The sequence below is a fragment of the Strigops habroptila genome, chromosome 3, assembly GCF_004027225.2.
Source record: "Strigops habroptila isolate Jane chromosome 3, bStrHab1.2.pri, whole genome shotgun sequence".
In the NCBI taxonomy this organism is placed as follows: Eukaryota; Metazoa; Chordata; class Aves; order Psittaciformes; family Psittacidae; genus Strigops; species Strigops habroptila.
Window position 1 is genome coordinate 86,863,467 of NC_044279.2, and position 23,605 is coordinate 86,887,071.

The window sequence follows — 23,605 nt, forward strand, 5'->3', positions numbered from 1 at the left end:
TTTGGGATTTAAATATCCTTTTATTTACAAATTTTAATGTACATGTCAACGCACAGGATAGTCACAAAGCTCTAAAGACGATGACACCCATAGCATATTCCACATTGATGGGAGAGGCTGTCTTTTGGGGAAAGACAATTAAAGTTCCAAAATCAACTACACCGTTCAGTGGGATGAGCTGTGACAGCTGAAAACAGAGTTGTGAGCAACGCAGGGACACTGCAGACCTGACTATAGGCAGTTAAGCAAAAATAGTCTCCTAACAGCCCCAAGACAAAAGTGATGGCGTCTCTCTCTCCCCACAACCTGCTATGTGGGGATCTACACTTAAATGCCATGTTCCTTCAAGGGATTGAGCACTTCATTGAGCTACTGAGCACTCACACAGGCCATTTCCCATGTCACTAGCAACCCAGCTCGCACACTGCTTGCTGGTGTGTCAATTCACACTGATATTCTTCCTTCACCACTAAGAGCAGTCAACCTGCCCATTTAAACACCCAAAAGACAAGCACCCAAATGAACACGTGGGGATAAAAGGAGCTGAACACCAGGTCACACACACAGCCGAGCGTTAGCAAGGGTTTCAAAGGAACAGCTGGGAACACTTACACATTTAAACGTTGTTTTTCTTGCACAAATGTTTTCTTTACTGACATTTTTGTCAGTAGACCAAGGTGTTTTCCAGCACAGATTTGGTAGCCCACTGAGGCAAGTTTTGCAGCTGTCCACTCTCTTCACTACTCATTTAAAAAGGAAAGCCCCAAAAGGGCAGCAGTTCAACAAAAGAAAGCGCGGCTTCCTCCGAAAATCCTCCAAACCAGTGTCTACCTTTGTCATGCACCAAAAGCCACTATTTTTCTCAGACAAGACCCAAAAGTCAACATTTCAGGAGCTGTTTTATGTGCAAGAAATCCAGCAGCAATGGCAGTGCGAGCCCTGCCCTGGGGCTGTGCCCGAGCCCCTTCCATAGCAGCCCTGGCGGGAGGGTGAGGGATCCTCCTCCCTCCTCAGAGAACTCACAGCCTTAGCACTGGTAACTCAGGTGGACTGTTCCCACCCTTTCAGCCACCTGCATCGAGAAGAGCACAGCAGAATGATGTTATGGACAGGCTAACACAACCACAGAGGTTCTCCCTGATTATATTCCTCCTTTAGTTTGATTTATTACCTTGCTAACACTGTGCACCTACACCCCTACACCTCTATGCTTCACAGACGAGACAACTTTCTTATTCCCCTACTTCTATCAGGATTGCTTCCCATCCTAATGCTTTTTCTCCTTTCTTCCACATCACATCAATTGACAAATACACTCATACAGATGAGGAGCACATGCAGCCCTGGTGCCTGGTGATCCCTTTGGCCCCAGAGAGAATCCCTGCAGGGGCAGGTATGTGATCACATCCGTCGCCAGAGCCCTGAGTAAAGCCCATCTATGCAGGACAAGGTTCCGATAAAGCTGGTGACATTTTGGAGCACAGCCTCTGAAGACCCTTCCAAAGCACCTTGTCTCCTTCCCTCTTTCTTCTCCCCAGCTTATGCTTCCTCAGTCCCTTCTGCCCAGCCTCAGCGAGGAAAGAGATGTGATTCTGACAGTAAAAACCCTAAGCTCAGCACTGCAGTTCCCACATGCAAGAGGATGATACTAACTCCAACACGTACAGCAGACTCCTTGGAAGATGTTGAACATCAAGAGGTAACAATACCCCAATAGAAAAAAAGCAAAACAGCAAACAAAACCACACAATTTTTTTCCCCTGAGTTTTCTTTTAGACAAAATGACTTAAAGAACTGCATGTCTTTCGATAGGCAAGACGAGAAACTATTAAAACCACATTTAAAAGCCTTAGCTTAAAACAATCTGGAATGGTAAGATGCAATGCTAAGTGAAAGTGCAGACAGAGTGGCTGACTTCAAACTCAGTCCTTCGACCTTAAGACTACAAGTCAACAGGCCAACCACATAGCCAGGACTCTTCCTAAGCTTCCTTCTCTCCCAGACTCCTACCTCATGCTCGGAGAGTTACCAACAGCTACATTAATTTCGACTGCATGACTTCATTTCTAAACATTTTCACTAATGTTAAGCTTGACAAGCCCCACCCACCCCCCCAATGCTATTTTCCCTTCTCCCTTCCATTTTCCCTGATGCCCTTGACAATGCTGTACATGCACTCCTCACGTGAAGGTAACCAGCTTCCCCTTGTTGTCATTCTATCAGCTTGCTCAAACCCGACTTCAGGAGCTGCTTAATTTCCAACACCAATGCTAAGTGTTCATGAAACTATCCATTTGAAGGCCATCAGAAGGCTCTGGGGAGGTTTTTGTTAGAAGAGGTAGGAATCTATTAAGCAAAGGCCATAGAAAACGCAGAGGCAACATAATTTGTCTGTACATACCACGTGTATGCAGAAATTAAAGCTACACAGCAGAAATGAGAGCCCACCTTTTACAGGCAGCTGTGATCTTCTCCATGAGGCTGGTGCTCAACTCTGGGGAAGCTGCCTTCTGATGCCTCAGGCATCAAAGTCCCTGACAGCTGTAAATTGGGGAAGAAAAAGCCAGAGAGGATCAATTTCCAGGTCTAGTATAAATGGAGAGAACAATCAGAAACTGCCTGCTAGGGACATGCAACGCCAACATGTAACTTAAACCAAACCTGTTCTTAGCTCACATCAGATTCCCAAAATGTTGTTACCTGTTGTGAGGCCAGACTTGGGGTATGGAGGTCAATAGCAGCAAGGGAGGGGACACGGGACTCTGAAATGGTTTTATTTTCCTTTTTCAGATATCTGGGATGCCAAGCTGCAAAAGACAACCAATGCATACAGTGTTAAGGAAGCACGAGCTGACTGCTGCAACACACACTGCTTCCTGCCACTCACTTAGTAACCAGATTTATTTAGAGGACATCATACCTTCCCCTCCTCTCAGCTCAGGCAGATGATTTAGCTCTGGCAAATGCACATCTGTCTTGGAGAAGTCCCATTTTCTCCTATTTGCCTGAAGGATGTTTTTTTCATTAGCAACCTGTAATCAAGGGCATAAGTACCAGCTCGCAAAAACATAGGAAAAAAAACCCAAACAAAAAAACCAAAGCTATTTTCAAGCTTAAAAATGCATCAACATAGCAATGTTCTGCTGTAGTTGGAACTTGGGGAAGAGTAAAAGAAGAGACTCTAATGTGTGAGAAGGAATCCATTCTGCTCACGTGTCATTTATACATTATAAACAATGGAACACCCACAGCAAGAAACCCCCAAAACAATCATCTAAGAGAGACTGCTTTCAGAGAGACAAAATATACCACCTGGAGAATGCCTTGGATTAGTTAGCTCTAAGAAGGCAAACATTCCTGCTAGCATGGAAAGAATATTGCTTAGGTAGTGTGTGCAGTGGAAAGCTTTCCAGTTCACTTGTTCTCATTATCCATTTTCAATGCATTTATGAAATGACTAAATAAGGCCCTGCCCATGTTAAACCCAAATCCTCAATTCTGCTTCAGAGACACAGCACACACGGTCTGCTTTTCTTGGCCATGGATTTATTCCAAGTCTCACAGATACCCTTGAGGACTGCTCCCTCATTTAAAATTGTCCTCTGACAGAAAATATGTTTCATATAAGATAACTATTAGCAAGGGATAACAGACACATCTGTAGGGCAAAAGGGGTGAAGAAAAGAATATTTCTAGTTGGGAGTCATGGTGAAGGCTGCAACAGATGGGATTCTTGACAAGAAAACACGTACTTGAGTTCAGAATTGATCTGTGCTTTGCCAAGGGGGAAAGGCAGATGACTTACCGAGGTCAAGCTTACACTGTAATGGCCTGCTGGAGAATGCTTCCGCTGCCTTAGAAACGGGTTCAAGTGTTTTTTACTCTTTTCGTCAGCTCTATAATCAAAAATGCACCAAACTGTATTAACTGGTGAAAATACAAACAACAAATGCAAGACATCCAGAAACATTGTCGTGAAATGCTTAGGAAGATGGCTCACAGGGAGAACATCCTTTTGTGAGCTCAGTTAACAGAGAAGTTTGGTCCAAAGGACAAGCCACAAGCCAGTGCCACAGCAGCTGGTGAACTGCTGCTGTTCAGAAGCTTTGCCCAGTGCTGAAACACATGCACAGCTGCTCGAGGTGAAGACAATCCTCCATCCAAGGGCTGTTCCTAGCAATGTCCCATCCCAAACATCCCAAACCATCATCACTTTGCCCCTCTCTCAGGCCATTTCGGTCCCTCAGCAACAGGGATGATGGCTACGGGCTCCTCTAGCTCTGCTCCCATACCTGTAACTAAGGTTCCCAGGCAAAGGACCCATCCCAACTGCAGTGGGAGAAACGTTCTGGTTGATGGGAGGGATAACTATGCCTGTGTTCTTGACATAGTCCAAGCTGCTGCTGGAATCTTTGAGGCTGGTTCGAGAGCTTATTTTAAAAGGGTTGATCGCACTGTCGTACAGGATGCTCAGGTTGGAGGATCGGTCTGCTCTCTCTGCACCAGCTTTCGAGTGCTTCGCCTTGAACAGCTTTGCATCTCTGCTCTTTGGCTCAATGCTGAAATCCTGTTTGGGAAGATAAGCATCGTCTTTCCCTTACAGTCATGCTTACAAAGTAGCTTAGAACAGTGCGTGCAGGAATAAGAAGTCAAAAGCCTAAACCTGCATGGTTCTGCAGGGATCTGATGGAGATGGAATTGATTTTAGTAGAAAACCTCTGTTTTCCATCAAACAGAAGGAGACTTGCCAGGGTTCCAGCACCCTCTGTAAGTAAGTCACTTCAGAATAGGATCTGATGGAGGATATTCTATCTGATTTAGATAGGAAATGATGGAGGAAGAACAGCCATATCCCGTGTCACTTCCAAATAAATCAAATAAGAACTGAGCCCAGTGTCACCTCAAAGTCACTCTGAAGCCTCTACTCCTTGTATCTGGTTGAAAGGAAAATATGTTATTTTGGAGGCAGGGCTTTAACACAGGTAAACAGCAGCATACAAGCATGTTTTTGTGATTCAACATGACTTAATCCTTCCCAAAGGATTCTCCAGCTCTGTATGTGCAATGTAGTTTACCTGCAAGGGACTGGCCCAACGGCCACTTGCAGACTGCTGAGCCAAGCACTAGAGCAACCTCATAGCTGCCAATCACACAGAATCAACGGCACACAACTACTACACAACAGCCCACAGGTTGCACTGTGCTGGCTGTCAGAGCTGTGGGGGCACAGGCACAGTTTATTGCTCTGGATCGGGTGACAAGGTCTCTGGTGCTGTTTCGCCTCACAGTAGCCTCCAAAGGGGAGGCACAGCACACTTATCTAGTAGTTTGTTTGTTTTTTTTTAATTAAATGGACAATTATGCTTATATTTTTGCTACGAACTTACACTGCTGCACGTACTGATTTTAAAACATGGGGAAAAAATAATATTGGAAAACAAAGATGGACCAACCTGGACACCAAGGATTTTTCTCTCTTCTAAGCCATCATCTTTGTCCCTTTTGCTGATTTTTGATTTTTTTTGTAATTGATGGTCTCGGGCATCTTTCTGAATCTTTAATTTAAGCTCCTGAGTAAATCTATATTCCACGCAAGGGGAAAAAATAAAAAGGGCTTCTGTTAATCTCAGTATCTTCACATCAGCCCAGGCTCTGATAGCTTTTTAAGTAACCAAACCAACCATGCCTTTTTAACTAATAAGAAGCCAGCTAAAAAATGATGTATCCATTAAAACAAAGAAAATCTTTCAAGCACGTGCTTTTCACATGACAGCAATGAAGGTGTTTGTGTCCCAGTCTGGTGTGGATGCAGACAGTGAACACGGTGTTAGACTAAACTACCCAATATGGTGCGCTGCTGGGTGCGCACACTGTTGAATTAGCGTCATGATCAGCTAATGAGGCAAACATGCTGCTGCAGTGTCCCCTTTTGACTGTTCTCCTATTTCCAGAAAGGCTAAACCCAAACAAAACCAAGACATCCAAAGGCTGTCAGCTCTGCAAAGCCAGCACGCAATCTTTAAGTGCAGCTGCTTAGCCTCCTTCTAATATTAGCCTGCTTTGAGCAAGAAAGGAAGTGTTTACCTTTCAGCAAATCCATCCTTGTTGAAGAAATCGCACTCCAAGAGTTCAGCACAGGATGGTCTTTTGTCTGGGTCAATCTGCAAACACTTCTGTTAAAGCAAGGTAAACATGAGAAGGCAAATGCATTAGAAATGAAACAAAGGCTTTAACATTGCTGAGAGAAAAGGCAAGAAAAATGCTTCAGTCTCTCCCCTCTAGGGCCTATTATACTGAAATGAGCACAAGGCATACCACTGCCAAAAACATTCTGTGTTCGCTGGCTGCTTCCATCCTAATCACCAGTGCTCACAGCGACTCACTGCTCAGATCACTCTGCTCTCAGTAAATCTCCCTTGTTTCAGTTACCTTTGTCTGGCTGAGGCTTTACAATCTCTTTTGACCATCAGCCATTTCAAATAAAGCCACATGGGGTTTAGTTACCCAGCTCCAGACTACTACGTGAAAGTACAAAAAAAACCCAAACCCCCAACTCCCTGGAAGGATTCTCCGGAGTCTATTCCAAAGTTCTAGGCTTCCTAACTGCCTCATAGCAGACACATCCCTCCACCAGCAAGGGATCCAAGCATGCTGCCTTGCAGTGCCTCCACCAGCAGATAGAGGTGGGGTTGGCAGAAAACACTGTATCCCCACAGCTCTGCTAGTGAGTAACAGGTAACAAGTAAGCATCTGATCTACAAAGCATCCACTTTGGTAGCAGATGAGACGCAAAGCTTGTTGGGACACTATTCAAAAGGTCAACTGATGCTTTCAACACACCAGCTCTTCTTCACCTCTCAAATCTCCTTGGAAAACTTGATCAGTGGGGCACTATATGCTACAAATCCTCCCTGGAGGATATGCACTGGCCATTTTGGCTCTGGAGATGGCTGGCTTAGTCTCTCCAGTCACCCAGGATGGTTGCTGTTGTAACCTTGCAGCCCCCACTAAGCCACCAACCCAAGCAGTTGCTCGTGCATGGGTAGTTGAGAGAAAGCCACTTTAACAGTGCCAGCCCTTTCTGTGGGCTGTATTCAGCTCCCCAAGGACAAGGAAACAGAGAAACATTCATAGTAAAGCACCAGTTAATTACCTTGGCTAAATCTAGCACTGCAGCAGGGAGCTTGGGATAGCGTTTGTCCAGAGATCTGGCCTCCTTCACTTCAGGCAACCTCATGCCAGCAAAGAGGGGATTTTTATAGAGTAACTCTTGGTGTCTTGGAATTAAATTACCTGGAATCACACAAACAAAGCAACCATCAGGGAAGGAATACAGAACAGTCTGGTGAAACATTTAAAAAGCTGAAACACTGGGTCAGCACTACCCTTAAGGGCTATAGTGTGCCATGAACTGATACTGTACTCACAAATTCTTAGCTCCCCATTTGTAAAAGGTGCTAAGAGCACATGCTCTCAGAGACAGCTCAGCACAAACAGCCTTTCCCCAACACCTTCCTTCCCCCCATCAGAATGTATCTGACCCCTCTATTAGTAAGCAGGCATGAGGATCCTGACAGACTGTTCTTACCCAGGCACTCAGTGATATGGTAGAGCTGGTCAATGTCTGAATCTCCTGGGAAAAGGGGCTCTCCTGTGAGCATTTCTGTTACCAGAGAGCCAATAGCCCACACATCCACAGCCCTGGAAAGAAAAAAACCAAACAACACCCCAGCTAAGTTTAGGTAATACAGGGACATACTTAAACCTTCACAATTGTACTAAGAGACTTGTGAGCAACACAGTTTAAGCTCTGACCTGGTTTTGTGACACTGGGGATCCCAGTAACACAAATCTCATCCTCCCTCCCAAAACGCCTGTCTGAAATTGTTTGGAGGGACTTTTCTGCCTTCTCTCTGTAACTCCAACTGCACGGCAGTCACAGCCTCCCCCAGTACCAACACTGGCAACTGAAAAGCTCCTACAGACAACAGACCAGGAATGCCGAGGGCTCTCCTTGCCTTTTGAGTCAGGAAAGCCCAGCACTGGCAGGAGTTAGCTGCAGAGCCAGAGAATAAGGAGGAAGGCTTCAACCTTTACAAGGGAATAATCAGGGAATGCTGAACAGCACAGAATCACAGAATGGTTTGGTTTGGAAAGGACCTTAAGATCATCTAGTTCCAACCCCCTACCATGGGCAGGGACACCTCACACTAGACCAGGTTGCCCAAAGTTCTGTCCAACCTGGCCTTGAAGTGCCAGGGATGGGGCATTCACAACTTCCTTGGGCAACCTGTTCCGTCCCGTTAACCTACAGTCCCCTGCCTCCCCAAAAACCAGAGCAACCTCTCCATACACCCCACAACCCTTCTGCAGGCTCACATGCCAGTCTTACTTGCCATACTTGATGTCTCCCACCAGCAGCTCTGGAGCTCTGTACCAGCGGGTTGCCACATAGTCTGTGTAAGCTTCGCCAGAAGCTGCTAAGGTCCGGGCAAATCCAAAGTCACAGAGTTTTACAACTCCTGACTGAGAAACTAATATGTTCTCTGGCTTAATATCCCGATGGATTATCTGCATGGAAATAAAACAACAAGTCAAGACAAATAAATTCCCCCTTTCTACACAGTAAACGGACTGGCTCACCAAAACCAGTAGCTTTCTCACATCCAGGTAGAAAAATCCCATTTTTGCAGGCACGGGAAACATACAGAGTCTGTAAAATACAGCTACATTCATTCAGTCAATGAACAGCTGCTGACCCCAGTGCACAGGTAAGCACAGAACCTCTTTTTATGTATCTCTATGCATATATTTGGCAGGTGTATTTACCATAGATATTTTAACGGACACAATTTATTATGCTCGAAAATCTGGCCTTGACCACAAGTTTAAAAGCTGTATGTATTGCAAAGGCCATGGGCATGTCCTGCAGTTAAACATGAAGAGTATTTTAGGCATTCATAAGAGAAATAGCTTCCTAAACATATAAATAAATAAATGTGTATGTGTTTATATATATATAGTTACACAACAAGGATTAAATTGGCAAACCTGTTAGAAATCAGTTGAGAAGAAAAACGTAAAAATACTGAAGAGAAAAAGCAAGCCTACATGTTTACATAGACACTATCAGGATTCAGCTTTCGAAAGAGAGATTCATAGAATCACAGAATGGTTTGGGTTGGAAAGGACCTTAAGATCATCTAGTTGCAACCCCCTGCCGTGGGCAGGGACACCTCACACTAGACCATGTCGCCCAAGGCTCTGTCCAACCTGGCCTTGAACACTGCCAGGGATGGGGCATTCACCACTTCTTTGGGCAGCCTGTGCCAGTGCCTCAGCACCCTCACAGGAAAGAACTTCTTCCTTAGATCTAACCTGAACTTCTCCTGTTTCAATTTGAACCCATCACCCCTTGTCCTATCGCTCCAGTCCCTAATGAAGAGCCCCTCTCCAGCATCCTTGTAGGCCCCCTTCAGATACTGGAAGCTGCTCTGAGGTCTCCACGCAGCTTCTCTTCCCCAGGCTGAACAGCCCCAGTCTTCTCCCTCTGCAAGATAAGCCAACCCATGACAAGGTGCCACCCAAGTACTGAATCCCCATGGACTTCTGGACCCTTCCTTTGAAACACTCTCACAAATCAATCAGAGACAAGACTGATAGATTAACTGACATCAAGCTCAGACATTTTATGTGAAACTCAGTCCTGCCACCCTGCCCTGACTCTTCCCTTTCAGCCAAAGCTCTATTTCTCTAAGTTTTTGTATATATTAAAATGATACACTTCTGTATCTATTCATTCAAGGTTACCTGCAGAGCTGACTTCTTGTGCATACTTACGTTATGACTGTGGCAAAATGCTATTCCTCTCATGATCTGAAATAGGTATTTCCGAACTCTGTTGCAGTCTAGTCCATTGGGAAATGCCTCCAAGTCATCAAGCACTGTGTGGTCCACAAATTCAAACACCAGGTACCACCGTTTCTTCTTTTTACACACTTCCAGCAGGTTCACGAGATTCTCATGCCTGAGTTGCTGTTATAAAACAGGAAATATTTTGTGAGAGCTTGACAGCATGTAATGGGTAAACTGCGACCTGGATACTTTTTTATCAGAAAACTGAGATACTTTTAACTGCGACCTAGCCACTGTACTGCCCTGGAATGCGCTTCTCCTCATGGCACTCACATTCATTTGTTCTTAAAATCAAGCTCATTGATATTTTAGAATATTATTTTGCCTATTTTATTTTTTAAACAGTATCCAGAGGATTCCCACCACCTTATGTAAGCAGACACCTGGGTTTGTAACCTAAAAATAAATAAAACACTGACTAAGGGCTTTTCTTCTTAATGGGGATGCTTAAAATACACTGTTCTGTTGTTGGAACACCTCACATGTTCTGCTTCGCACAATAATCTCCTCGCGCAAGAGGTGACACTATCTTACACCCCGATCTTGACAAGCTTTAGAGCAAGCTTATTCTCCACATGAGAGAAATCTTGAGGAAGTCAAAAAGAATTCCAGAGGAGCACGTGGTGAAGACGTGAGAGACAGCAGGCACCCAATAACACCTCCCACAAAGACTTGCTGTGGCAAAGGAAAATCCAGAGCTCCCCAAGCTGGCAGGAAAGCCAAAGCAGGCTGGTTTGTACTGGGAAACTCAGCATGCTGCCCAGTATGTCTCTGACCACTGCAAGGAGAACAACAGGACAATTAACCATGAGCGGTGAGCCACAGAGACTCCTTGCTTGTTCCCTGGTCGTGCTTACAAACAACTCAAGCAGCAATAAACACAGCCTGTTCTGCTAACGTTGGCTGTATCTGTGCATCAAAGCCCTTGAGAAAAGATTCTCACCAAGGTGATGGAAAAACCCTATGCTACCTCGCCTGCTCCCTCAGGCTTCTCTTTTAAGCTCCTACCATACCCAAAGCACTCCTGTTGACACTTAAAACACATTCACAACAACTAACACGTGCCAGAATACAAGCACATTTAAAGATGGATAAAAGGAAAGTTCAGCATTCTTACCTGTGATACTGTTATAACAATTAAACAGCTTCTATTAAACTGTGTCTAGTGGATTCACAGGGAAAACTGACCAGCCAAGGACCTGAAGAGATTTTTTTTTCTCCTATATTATGCAGAAGGGAAAGCTGAAGATAGCGTAGAGAAAAAAATATGCAGCTTAAATGAAAAGGAAAAAAAAAGTAGCTGTATTTTCTAGTTATTTTGTCATCACACCCTGACCAGACAAGAACTCACCTCCACTTCATTACATATTTGTAACAATGGTTTATCACACACCACTTCAACAAAACAAATGTACAGTGTACTTATTACTACAATGTACAGTTACTTATTAGCTTGGAGCCCAGCAGGGAAATGGCACTAGAGGCTGCACCCCAGCCCAGGGATGGCGACCAAGGAAGATGCAGGAGGACTGCAGAGCACAGGGATGGGCAGGGAAATGCTCTGCAAGGCAGAGGAGCTGCCAGCCCCAAGCCCCACGGGTTTGCAGGGAGCACGCAAGTGAAGAAACTCCAGAAAGATTAAACCTCTAGGTGTTTATCTGCACTGGCAGAGGCCACATTACTGAGTTATGTGAATACTGAGCTGAGTATGTAAATGTTTCCCTTGTTAAGCTTAAGCTCCCATTTACGCAGGAAAGCAAGTTAATTCCCAGCACACCTGGGAGGTGGTACGTGCTTTGACTCAGTAACCGAGTCAAACACCTCAGGTATGATCCAGACTCACACAGATCCACTTTAAAAGAGTCTGAGGGGACAATGCTTGGAGCTGCTGGCTGCGTGTCGAGCTCCAGCACATACATTTCCATTGACGCTAAAGGTCTGTGGCTCTTAAGAAGAAGAAAGAACTTCTTTTCATAAAAAGGACTTGGAGCTGTTGAAGCAAGTCCAGGGGAGGCCACGAGGATGATCAGGGGCTGGAGCACCTCCCGTATGAAAACAGGCTGAGAAAATTGGGGCTGTTCAGCCTGGAGAAGAGAAGCTGCGTGGAGACCTCAGAGCAGCTTCCAGTGTCTGAAGGGGGCCTACAAGGATGCTGGAGAGGGACCTTCATCAGGAACTGTAGCAATAGGACAAGGGGTGATGGGTTTAAACTGAAACGGGAAGTTCAGGTTAGGTCTAAGGAAGAAGTTCTTCGCTGTGAGGGTGGTGAGGCGCTGGCACAGGTTGCCCAAAGAAGTGGTGAATGCTCCATCCCTGGCAGTGTTCAAGGCCAGGTTGGACACAGAGGTTTGGAGCAACCTGCTCTAGCGGAAGGTGTCCCTGCCCACGGCAGGGGGTTGGAGCTGGATGAGCTTTAAGGTCCTTTCCAGCCTGAATGCGCTCCAACTTTCCTTCATTGCTTCACCAGACACATCACCTTTGTCTCAACACTTAAAACCATTCGTCCAGGCCCAAAGACAGCACTCCTCTGTGCATATCTCCTGTGGGACAAGGGGAGAAGGAAAACGCTGCAACTACTGCTAGAGGTTACAAACTACCACTTGCTAGAGGTGGCAAACACAGGGGCTGAAGATGGCTTAAGAGGAAGCAGAAGAACTGACATATGTCCCAGCAAGGAATGCCGCCCTGCATCCTTAGCATTCATGAAGGAACGCAGCAGGAAAAAAACTTGCAGGGAAACAGTTTAGGAGCTTGCAAAAGCTTCTGTAGGAAGAATAAAGTCGAGACAGGAAGCAGAAAGGCTGTATGACAAAACACTAAAGAGCACACATACACAGAACCCAGCTCTGTGGGTACTTTCCCAGGCAGAGTATACGGAGCCCACCAAGGGAAATACCTTTAACAAACCAACCCACACAACAAGGCTACACCACATAATGCTGCTGGTAAGAGGCCAACAGGCTGAAGGATGACTGGACATTTAGGTGAGTTATAAAGCATCCACAAGTGATACCAGGGAAATCAGGTACTCAAACAGCAAAGTACATTAAGCCAGCTGGACTCGTAAGGTTCAGGGGATTTGGTACCTATTCTCCTCCTCCTCTAGCCTCTGGCTGGCAGTACAAGCCTGGTAGAAAAGTGCCATTAATAAAATAAAGTTTGGGGTTTTTTAATTAAAAATGCTTCCTAGGAGCATTTTTTCCATATCAGGTAACACCAGTACCTGCTCTGGTTAGGCACACTGTCTCATATTAAGGCCATAATTCACCTGCAAGTTTTAGAAGTTCAGCATTTCTTTCATTTTCAGCAAATTCTCAGCAGCAAGGTATTCACATTTAGTACACAACACAAGGGGAGACGGTCACCACCTGGAGGCAACAGAGACCCTGCGGCTCCCTTCCGCATAACTTTCCTTGCTGAATACAGGGCACAAACACGAGTTGGGTTTAGCCAGGCAAATCCAGCACAGCACTCATCTGAGAGGAAAATCAGCTCTACAAGGCTGCAACTCAAAGGCTAAATGAAGCTAGCATGGCTTGGCTGCTCCCCGAAATACACAGGGCCCAACCAAGCCTCTTTTGGTTTGGACTTAGTTACGCTTTGGTCAGAAACAACTGTGTTTCCTTTCAAGACTGACCCAATGGCTTAAATTTACACCTATCCCATAAGTTCACTGGACAAACACTGCTCCCTAAAGGACTATTTATTAAGGAGTATCAAGAGGCAGTTTCTTCCCAAGAATCCATCAACTCCCTACAGGCAGATCTCACCCACACCACCAGCTCTCAACAACGACCACCGCCACTGCGAGAAAAGCCTCAAACCACAGACATGAGGTGACTATTCTGCTTGAAGGTGACGTTTGCTCTCCCGAAGGCATTTAAACACCTGACTAGATTCACAATACACCGGAGTGACACAGACGCCTTCCAGCTGAACGAAGAGCGATGAATTGAACCACAAAGCCATCAAAAAGCCATCGTTTTGGTCAGGCTTTGCGGCTCCCTGCTCACCTTCAGCAGCTTGATCTCCCTCACGGCGATCTTCCTCACCACCGCGTCATCCTCGCTCTCCAAGAACTTCTTGATGGCAACGATCTGCCCGCTCTCCTTGTTTCTGCACTTGGCCACCACCCCGTAGCTGCCTTCCCCCACGAGGCCCAGCACTTGGTACTTCTCCATGGACGCGGCTTTTCCCCCTCCGGACCCTCTGCCAAGCCGCGGATGACGGAACGGACCGCGGCCTCCCGCCCCGTCACCAGGGCGACGGCCCGCCTGTCGCAACAGCCGCGCCGTGCCGTACCGCACCGCACGCCCGGGCGCGCTGCTCCGGGGGACGGCGCGGTCCTGAGGTAGCGCTGCCCCTGTTGTGGGTTTATTCGTTAATTATCTGCTAAAAGGCTCCCCTCCTGCGTGTCCGTGCAGCCCCCGGCGGAGCGGTATCAAACCTCCTCCTGCGGGAAGATGCCACCGCGTATCTTGCGCTTTTCTCCTAAAAATACAGTAACTGTGGCGGAGAAGCACGGTGGCTTTTCTCAGCTAAGGCGAACGGTAAGGTATGAGTATCAGCTAGACCAGATTCCTTAGCTATTAATAAATCAAGATACCGTATCCAAATGGATCTCTTGGTTTTAAACACAGCCTCCTGCAAATCTACTAGAGGTTTAGAAAACCAGTTGTAGGACCCAGTGAAGCCCTGAAGACCTTTGTCTATATTAGCTGTATCTTTCTCTAAGTAATTAAAAAATAAGGTATTAAGAACCCAGATGAACAGGTCCACTGATTTAAGGTGCCTCTTCATCAGGGGCTGTAGCAATAGGACAAGGGGTGATGGGTTTAAACTGAAACAGGGGAAGTTCAGGTTAGATCTAAGGAAGAAGTTCTTTCCTGTGAGGGTGGGGAGGCACTGGCACAGGGTGCCCAAAGAAGTGGTGAATGCTCCATCCCTGGCAGTGTTCAAGGCCAGGTTGGACAGAGCCTTGGGTGACATGGTCTAGTGTGAGGTGTCCGGGCCCATGGCAGGGGGGTTGGAACTTAAGGTCCTTTGCAACCCAAACCATTCTGTGATTCTATGAAGTAAAAAAAATAAATAAAATAATGCTGCTGTATCCATTAGACATCTAATCTAGTTATCTAATTATGTTCATTAATTAAAAGGCTTAAGACTGGATCCTCAAGGCGTTTTGTATTTGGTAGGGACTGGGTGAAGGGAAGGACTGCAAAATTTGGGAAGCCCTCAGGCTGTGGAGGGCATCCCCCTTCTCACTGACTGGCCATGGTAATTCCATGGGTCTCCTGTTCCCCAGGGCCCACTGCTCCCTAAATGTCCTCCTCTGCTGTCACCTTGAAGGCCTTGGGTTGGTGGCCTCTGTTTCACAGTCTTTGAACCCTTGAAGAAAAGGTCTCCATTTGCTCTGAAGAAATACATGGACACTCGCCAGGTCTGGCTGCTGCAACACTTCTCTTTGGGAAAGGCACATCAACCTTGCCAAAATACCAATTCCCTGGAAAATATGAAGCATCATATATGCCAATAATGCTTTCTGAAACCTTGATCGTATTTCTCTTGAGTTACATGGATATGTGTCACCTTCCATAATTCATTTCTGGTTGTTATTTCTCCTTCACCCTCATTCCCATTTGTATATGCCATCGCTGTAATGCACAGTGCATTTCCAGGAAAAAAGCAATATATCTGGACTCAGCTGGCATTAATTTATTGTATTCTTGCCCCCTTCTACTGCTCGTCGTTACTGTAGCAAGTGAGTAGTGCTGATTTCTACCATCAGCAACATGACAACCATTTCTTTTGGCTATGGGTTTGCCCTGGGGGTTTGTTTTTTGTGGTCTTTACTTTTATATACATAACATCACTGTTAATTTATGATGATCCGTGTTGGTGCAGTGCCATCATTTTAAGCCACAGAGATCGGAGATGGTGAAGGAGGGAGATGTCTCACTAAACAATACAGTACCCATGCTCCAGATATGTTTGACAGCCTGTTGGTATCTCAATGGCACTGATCAAGTTTTGGTAATTTGAGAAAACCCCTTTTTTTTTACTTTCATAACATGATGTCTTGCTGTACCTCTCAGAAATGTTCATCTAGAGAATGTCCAACACGGTCTCAGTTCCGATTTCATTTTTCTGTTTTCTTTGCCGGACATCATGGTCTCTGTCCTAATCCTCCATAGAATCAACCAGGTTGGAAAAGACCTTTAAGATGATCAAGTCCAACCATTACCCCAGCACTGCCAAGGCCACCACTAAACCATGTCACTGAGGGCCTCATCTACATGGTTCGTGAACACTTCCAGTGACTCCACCACTGCCCTGGGCAGCCTGTTCCAATGCCTGACCACCCTCTCAGTGAAGAAATTGTTCCTAATCTCCAATCTAAACCTCTCTTGGCGCAGCTTGAGGATGTTTCCTCTTGTCCTATTGCTTGTTACTTGGGAGAAGAGACCATCGTAGTTAAGCCTCAGGAAGACAAATAATGACAACCTCTTTTGCTGAAATACTGGGTTTTAGATGAACCACACAACCAGTTCTTATTTTTGATAACTAAGTATCCCACCATTTAGAATAGTTAGGGATGAAGCAATCTGGTGCCCCGAATGATCTTTTAGGGCTGAAATGACAATGATGGGGTTTGTTTTTTTTGTTGCTTTTCTTTGTTCATTTGTGGTTTTTTTTAATTAAGGCATGTTTGTGGGTTTGGGGTTTTTTGGGGGTTTTTTGGTTTGGTTTTTTTTTTTGCATATGGTGGGTTTCTCTTTTTTCTTTTTTTTTTTTTTTAATTAAGGAACTTCTTTTCACACGCAAGCTGTAGTGAACATATGCCAAGTATGCCAAGATACAAATGTCACAGCATACTCTATTTCTCCTCACCTCACAAAGTGGAGGGTAATAACACAGAATGATTTGGGCTGGAAAGGACCTTAAGATCATCCAGTTCCAACCCCCTGCCATGGGCAGGGACACCTCACTCTAGACCATGTCACCCAAGGCTCTGTCCAACCTGGCCTTGAACACTGCCAGGGATGGAGCGTTCACCTCTTCTTTGGGCAGCCTGTGCCAGTGCCTCAGCACCCTCACAGTGAAGATCGTAAATTTGTAAGTAAAACCCACAGCAGCGATGAGACAGTTGATCTCGAGATGCTACTGCCTTCTTCCCAAGGCGGTTTTGTGCTAAACCACCTCATTTTCTTTCCTTCCCAGATGACAGAACCTCCCTTCTGTGCCCGCTTCGGTTCACTCAGGACCATCCCAGCTACCTCACACCCGCCAAGACAATTCAATCCCCCCCCCTTCCCCTTCTCCTTCCTCCTCCTCCTCTCGCTCTAGTTACGTGAGATCCTGGAAGGGAAATAAATACCTTCAACAGTGTGTCTTAACGAGAGGAGATTTCCAACGCCCGGTCCGGCCGGGCGGGGCGCGGCGCGGCCTCCCCCCGGCGCTGAGCGAGGCGGGCCGGGCCGCTCCCCCTAGAGCGCGGGGCGGGGCCAGCGCCCGGGCATGCGGCATCTGCCGCTGCGCCGCGGCCATGAGGCGTCGTGCGCGGAGCCTCCGCCCGCTGCCCGGCCCTTTGTGTGTGATGGTGGGGCCGGACTGAGCGCGCCGTGAGGGGAGCAGGAGGAGCCGGTGGGGAGCCCAGGATGCCATGGGGAACTGCTGGGCGCAGTGGTGCTGCGGGCTCTTTTTCCGGAGGGACGCCGGCCGGCTCCAGCGCGGCGGAGGGTAAGGAGCACCGCGGCCGCCCCGCTCCCTCCCCTCCCCGGGGCGGGGAGGTGTTGAGCCCGCCTGGCCCCGCCTTCGAAGCGGCCGGTGTCGGTCCCGGTCCCGGTCCCGGCTCGGCCCGGAGGGGAGAGGGACGGGACCGTCGCCACGGTACTCTGGCCGGGTGGGAAGGCGGCTCGGCTCCGGGCGGGTGTTTGGTAGCCGGCTGCGGGGACAGCCCCGCTCCTGCGCCTCTTGCCGGGTAGGTTTTTCCCGGAAGCAGCTTAAAGAGGGAGTTCAGGTCGGTTGCCGAAATCTGTGCAGGCTGCTGTGGTTGTGGGAAGGTGGAAACCCTCCGCATTTCCTGGAGTATGATCTTGTGTTCCCTGTGAGTAAGAGGCTGAGCGGTACAGAAGCTCAGGAGCAGCCTGCTTCCAACAAACTGGCTTTAATCTTGGAAATGTGGGGTCCACGTTTTCTTCTGTACAACCAGTTCGGGGAAGAGCAATGTACAACAGGGGAAGGATATGTTACCTGTACAAGAGCTTGGTTTTCTTCCATATACTCACCTGTATTCAATGGTTATAGATCTCTTATTTTTGATAATAATATAATAGCTCTAGACAGACATGCAGAGCATTTTGCCCATCACAAACTCACAAGCTCTGCTTCCTCACCACCTCTAGCAGGCAAATCCCATCTTCTGCTTGTCCTTTTAGGAGAACTTGTCAGAGAAAAGGGTGGAAGACCAGGACAAGTATGTGTGTGGATACCTGCCTGTGCTGGCAGAGTTCTGTAGCAGAGGGTATGTGAGCAGCTGAAATGCAACAGCCAGCACTTAGCTACCTGTTTCTTGTGCTGAGAAAAACAGGTAATTCCCAAGAGGTTCTTGTTTTGCAGGTGTTTTTTCCTAAGCCTCCACTCATGGGTTTATGCCCTTTTTTCTGCGTTTGGGGGTAGTGACCGTAAGTCTCTGGCAACATATACTTACCCTTTAAATTAGTGCTTTGATTTGAGTTAAAATATTGGTTGTGAGGTCTCTTTGGTCCTTTATTTCACCACCAGTAACTTTTAACTGATCTGTTAACTGACTGACAATCACTGGATAGGAGACAGAGTCCAAAAAGGCACAAGACTTTTGGTTGTAACAGCAAATTCAGCATAGATGGTTATCTTTTAACCTTCTGTCTGCTCGAAAGTGACTATTTCCTGTATTTTTTGTTAGTTTTTCCCTTGTATTTTTTTTTCTTGTACTTTTGCAGTACTTTGCATCATTTGCAATTAAGTATTTTCCTCCTGCTTTGTGGTGGGAGGTGCAGGGAATTGTAATAAAAACAAAATTGTAAATATGTCTTATAAATTTTCTGTGAGATTGCTGCCAAATTCTGCATATTTGGCTACTTGCCAAATAGCATCACATAATTGGGTACCTTACTGAGTTAATGGTGATCACTCAGATCCCCCCGAAACTAGTGCTTCATTATTCTTAGATGCTGTAAGATTTAACTGTATGAAATAAACCATGAATGGAATGAAGTGTAGAGTTTTTAACAAACATTTCAGTATCCTGCAAGGTTATAAATCACCTTTGTTTGAAATTATGCTTAAAATCTTGAGGATTAGGGTATGAATTGCTGCAGTGATTTTGGAGTTCACGATGAGCGTGTGCAGAGAGAGGTGAAATGCCAAAACCTTCTTTAATGTAGTAGAAGTTTAACCTTCTGTAAAAGTACCAACTTCCAGCTGGTAATTTGTTTTAGGAAGTTTCCTTATGCTTCAGCTGAAATAGTTTTGCTCAAAGTACTACAAGCTGCAGCTGTAATTAGGAAGTAGGTCATGGCTAATTTGTCACTATATTCAACCATAAGTATTCCTCTTTACTCCTGAAGGAGTGTTTAAAAGAAAGGAGAGGAAAAAAAAGAGGGAGAAAAATAGCTGTAATTTGTCTCTATGATCTTTATTTATTTATCATTTGGTTATATGTCTCTGGGTTATTTATTTAGGTTCTTATTTGGTTAGTTTGGGAGAAGATATGTAGCAAAACTGAAACAATTCTTTTTGTCACTAGTGTGGAAAAAGTCATTTTAACTCATGCCCTGGTTTTAATAGAGTAAAGGTTCATTTTTAGTGACTTCTTTCCCCATATAATCTATAGAAGCTGATTTTTCTTTTTCCTAAATAAAGTAACATGACTTTGCATAAAAGGAGAATAAGTATGTGTATGGAGTGCTGCAAAGTTAGTCTTATTAATAGCTTTAGCTCTTTGAAGATTGATCTGACAGTCTCTATTGGTCTGGTGGCCTATTAGCTAAATGGTTTTCTCTAGTTCCTATCAAACCTAAATGCTTCTTGAGTCTGTTTTAAAAGATGATGGAACAGGAGAGCTTAAAGGAGAATACTAAAAGCTGTATGCATCTTGATTGGTGACTATTTTATTTCAACTGAGTTTACCCGGCAGAGCGGTGCACTGTGAGGTGCGTTGCTGTGCGGAAGGAAAGAAAGGGTGTGCAATGAGGAAGAAGTGGGTTGTGCAACAAGTTGCCAGGGGAGACGTACCCTAACTGACTTACAAAGAAAAATGTGCTGGGGATGGAAATGTGGTGGGATTAAAATAATGCAGGCTTTGGCTGGGTGTTGCTTTTAGTACAGTAGAAGTAGGTGCTGGTTGAATTATGGAACAATCTTCAAGTACAAGTATAGAAATGCCTGAGTTTATTCCTGATTATCAGTCAGCGCCTGCAACTGGAATCTCTCTTTTTTAAATGTGAGATGGATGTTGTACTGAAACACCAGTTTGCATTTGAGTGTTCTTTTGGGTGATAGCCAAACCGCTTTCGCTAGGCAAAAATGTCTTTGGGTAACTTAATGCTGTATTGTTTTTCATAGAGGATGGTGTTAAGCTAAAGAATCGAGAAGACTGACTCCCTGTGTAAAACTATAGACTGTGAATAATTGTTTGTAGTTGAAAAGCACAGTCTTGACCTCTTTATCGATACTTTTCTCTGAGGTTCAACCTCCTAGCTGTGCCAAGTTGTCAAAATAAAAAATACTGTTTGACATTGATGTTGTATGAGGTGCTGTGCTAGTGAAGTGCCATGGTGAGCAATGGTGTTTTCAGATATTGCCTGGAATAATGTTTTGGGGGGGGGGGGGAAATGCATTAAAAGTAGCGCAGAGCATGCCAAGTGTCTGTAAATGTCAAGTCCAGCATCCCGATGAGGGGTTTCTTTTCACCTGAAGGCATTTGTCTTCTCTCCAGTTCCATAGATGTTTCTATGCTTTGTCCTCTTTCTGCTGTGGCAGTGATGCAGAGCCCAGGCTAACAAGTAAATGTGTTTTGTGCATGAAGATTTTATGTTTATTTTATACTTAACATATTTCAAATGCTATTTAAAAATATCAGGCTCATTTTCCTTCTGCTATAAATTGAAGGCTATTCTGTAGTGTAACTGTAGACTTCTTTTTCCAGATCCAAGTATTTTAGAACCTGTTCAACAGGAGAACACTTCACTATAGAGGTGAGTGCTTACATTTCTAGTGGTTGCAAAAAAGCGAGTAGAAAGAGCTGAATTCTAGCAATGCCTTTAACCCTTTTTGCAGTTTATGTACTCTGAAATATTCTGGGTTATTCCAGACCAAACTGCTGCTGCACTGGGTGGCACCTCAGAACATTAATACCTTATCTCACTCTGATCATTATTTGAAAGAAGAGAAGTATCTTTTGTGATCTCATACTCAGCACTGGAGGATCCTAAAGTCTGCTTATTCCATCGCTGTGTTGGGAGGGATTTTTCTTTTCTGCTTGTGTAAATGCAGGATTATTTAGTTCTTCATTCCAGGATCATCAATCTGATCATAGAAAAGTCCACTTTGCTCACCATAGAGGTCCTTTCTTGGCCACTGAATATCACCCCTTTTTTGCCAAGGGTAGTGTAAGTTAACTTGTTTAAGTTGAGGCTCTTGGAATAACCTGGTTTACTTTCTCTGGAGTGTTCCTTAGAGTCTAAAAGTCCTGGACTGTTCAGATTGCCCCTGTTACTAAGAACAAAATCTGGTTTAGTGCCCAACTTCCAGTTGCAAGGGAGGGTTTCTGCGGCAGAAATATGATAGAAAAAAGAAAGTTCTGTCTTCTTCCCAAACTGTTATTCATAGTCTGTCTACAGCTATTAGTCAGTGTACGGATCAAACAAGGAGTCTTGCTGTTGACACATTGACTTCTGTGTTTGGTGTATTGACTATGTGTAATATTACTATACTGAAAATAGTACAGCAAATTTCTATTTGCTTTGTTTTCATGTAATAGTTCAAGTCGGTTGTTTTTAGAGTTCTGGGTTCAAAGTAATTGTTTTCTGTAAATTAAACGCATTTTAAAATATTTCTTGATAAGCAGCACAGTTGACGTGCGAGGTAGAGGTTACGTGTTCTATACCCCTTATTTTCTACATTATTAAACTGAGTGGGAGCTGTACCATGCCTTCCCTTGCTTGTATTATCATGCTTCAGCTACACAGAGTTATTGGCAATCTTACAATCTAATGAGATTTCATTTTTATCAGGGCCCTCAGGTAAGTTGTAAAAACATGACTTTTAATTTCAACTCTTCTCTTTTTAGGCGAATGTAAGCTTTAAGAAAAGGAACCTTGGTAAGAAGATAGGTCCTACTCTGAAAGTAATATTTTTTTCTGAAAGTAGGGACTTCCATAAATGCTGTTAAAGTCCCTGGAGTATCACTGGAGTAGTGTTTTTACAAGACAGATTAAATACATAATTGTATTTGCACTATGTGTTTAGTGACTTGTTGCACTGAATAGTAAAGATTGTTTACTACTTTCTCTCTGCAGTTTGAGAACCTGGTGGAAAGTGATGAGGTAGGTACCTAGATCATCCTGTGAAACCTGCTAGTACAACCCTCACAAGTGGTTCCAAGAGCTGTATTTTCCTTCCACTTTATGTGATGCTGTAACTTAAATCACAAGGGTTTTTTAACTCGGAGTTTTGCTTGCTTTAGGAATGAGTATTAAACACTTTGGGAGAAATTAAGACCTAAGAGAAGAGAAAACTCATTGGGGGCAGTATGGGAAGTAACCCCTTTGGGAAGAGAGCACTATGGACATTAAGAAGGCAAAAAGAAAAGGGGGTGGAGGTGTGGAAACATGGGGGGTGGAAGGGAAGACTTGAAGGAGAGTTTGCTTCTCGTGTAACTCCTGTGTAAGACTCAGCAAATACTGTCTCTCTGAGAACATAAACAGACCAGGGTTGCTTTGCTAAGGAAAGTTTTAGGTGTCTTCACAGTTTTTACAGTTACAGGTAAACTGTACGTCAGAAAAATAGAAGTTGGCCTTTAAACTTTATGAATTTAATACAGCTTGATAACAGGTGGGACATACACCTTGCTTGCAACACCCTGCCGTGTATTAAAACATGAGGCCTGATAGTTTACAGACCACTGGAATATTTATTATCAGTTGGAGGAACTTGTTTGTTTTACTGAGCCATTTCGGCTGATTGCATAGCAAGATTTATTTTTTTTTTAATTCCAAATTAAAAGAGAGGATTTGTCTGCTTCCTCTCTTCCCCCTTCCCCCCACTATAAAACCAATATATAGGAGAAACTGATTTCATACTGGAGTTTTTCCTGTCTTAAAATTGATTGATGAGATTCTCATAAACTCAGACTTTATTTTTGATTTTTCTAACAGGGGGAAAGCCCAGGAAGCAGTCACAGGTAAGACTTTGAGCTTCAGGAGCTCTCTTTTCCACTGCTCTCCTGCTGTCACTGTTACATTTTTAACAGTTCCTGTCAAACCTCTTCTGTCTTTAGTTGTCAGATACAGGGAAAGGATAGATGTCAAACTAACCTGGATGCTTAACCACGTCAAAACAGTTCAGATGATAATGCCTCATGCAAAAGCTGTATGAGACGGTTAAAACAGTTTATTGCAAAGAGAATCTTGTTCCCAGAGTCTGTTTT

The 23,605-nt window shown here is 44.9% G+C and overlaps 2 protein-coding genes across 4 annotated transcripts in view; one reads left to right on the forward strand and one right to left on the reverse strand.

Moving 5' to 3' along the window:
* On the reverse strand, positions 1–17,422 carry CDKL2 (cyclin dependent kinase like 2). Of its 2 annotated transcripts, none has more exons than XM_030479935.1 (13): positions 17,294–17,422; positions 9,841–10,035; positions 8,393–8,571; positions 7,589–7,701; positions 7,154–7,293; positions 6,085–6,173; positions 5,454–5,580; positions 4,293–4,567; positions 3,806–3,896; positions 2,921–3,032; positions 2,701–2,807; positions 2,449–2,541; positions 1–1,072 (listed from the first exon to the last, which is right to left on the reverse strand). In XM_030479935.1, the coding sequence occupies exons 2-12, from the start codon at positions 9,871–9,873 to the stop codon at positions 2,452–2,454; spliced, it is 1,356 nt and encodes a 451-aa protein (XP_030335795.1). In that variant the 5' UTR covers positions 9,874–10,035; positions 17,294–17,422; the 3' UTR covers positions 1–1,072; positions 2,449–2,451. The 2 variants fall into 2 exon arrangements, with proteins under 2 accessions (XP_030335795.1, XP_030335794.1); XM_030479934.1 differs by lacking the exon at positions 17,294–17,422 and adding an exon at positions 13,929–14,397.
* AP1AR (adaptor related protein complex 1 associated regulatory protein) overlaps positions 17,408–23,605 on the forward strand; it is a 17,631-nt gene continuing 11,433 nt past the window's right edge. For both annotated transcript variants that reach the window (XM_030479936.1, XM_030479937.1), the window contains exons 1-4: positions 17,408–17,655; positions 21,104–21,152; positions 22,476–22,502; positions 23,334–23,359. In XM_030479936.1, coding sequence (XP_030335796.1) covers positions 17,579–17,655; positions 21,104–21,152; positions 22,476–22,502; positions 23,334–23,359 — 179 coding nt within the window. In that variant the 5' untranslated portion in view covers positions 17,408–17,578. The remainder of the gene's footprint in view (positions 17,656–21,103; positions 21,153–22,475; positions 22,503–23,333; positions 23,360–23,605) is intronic.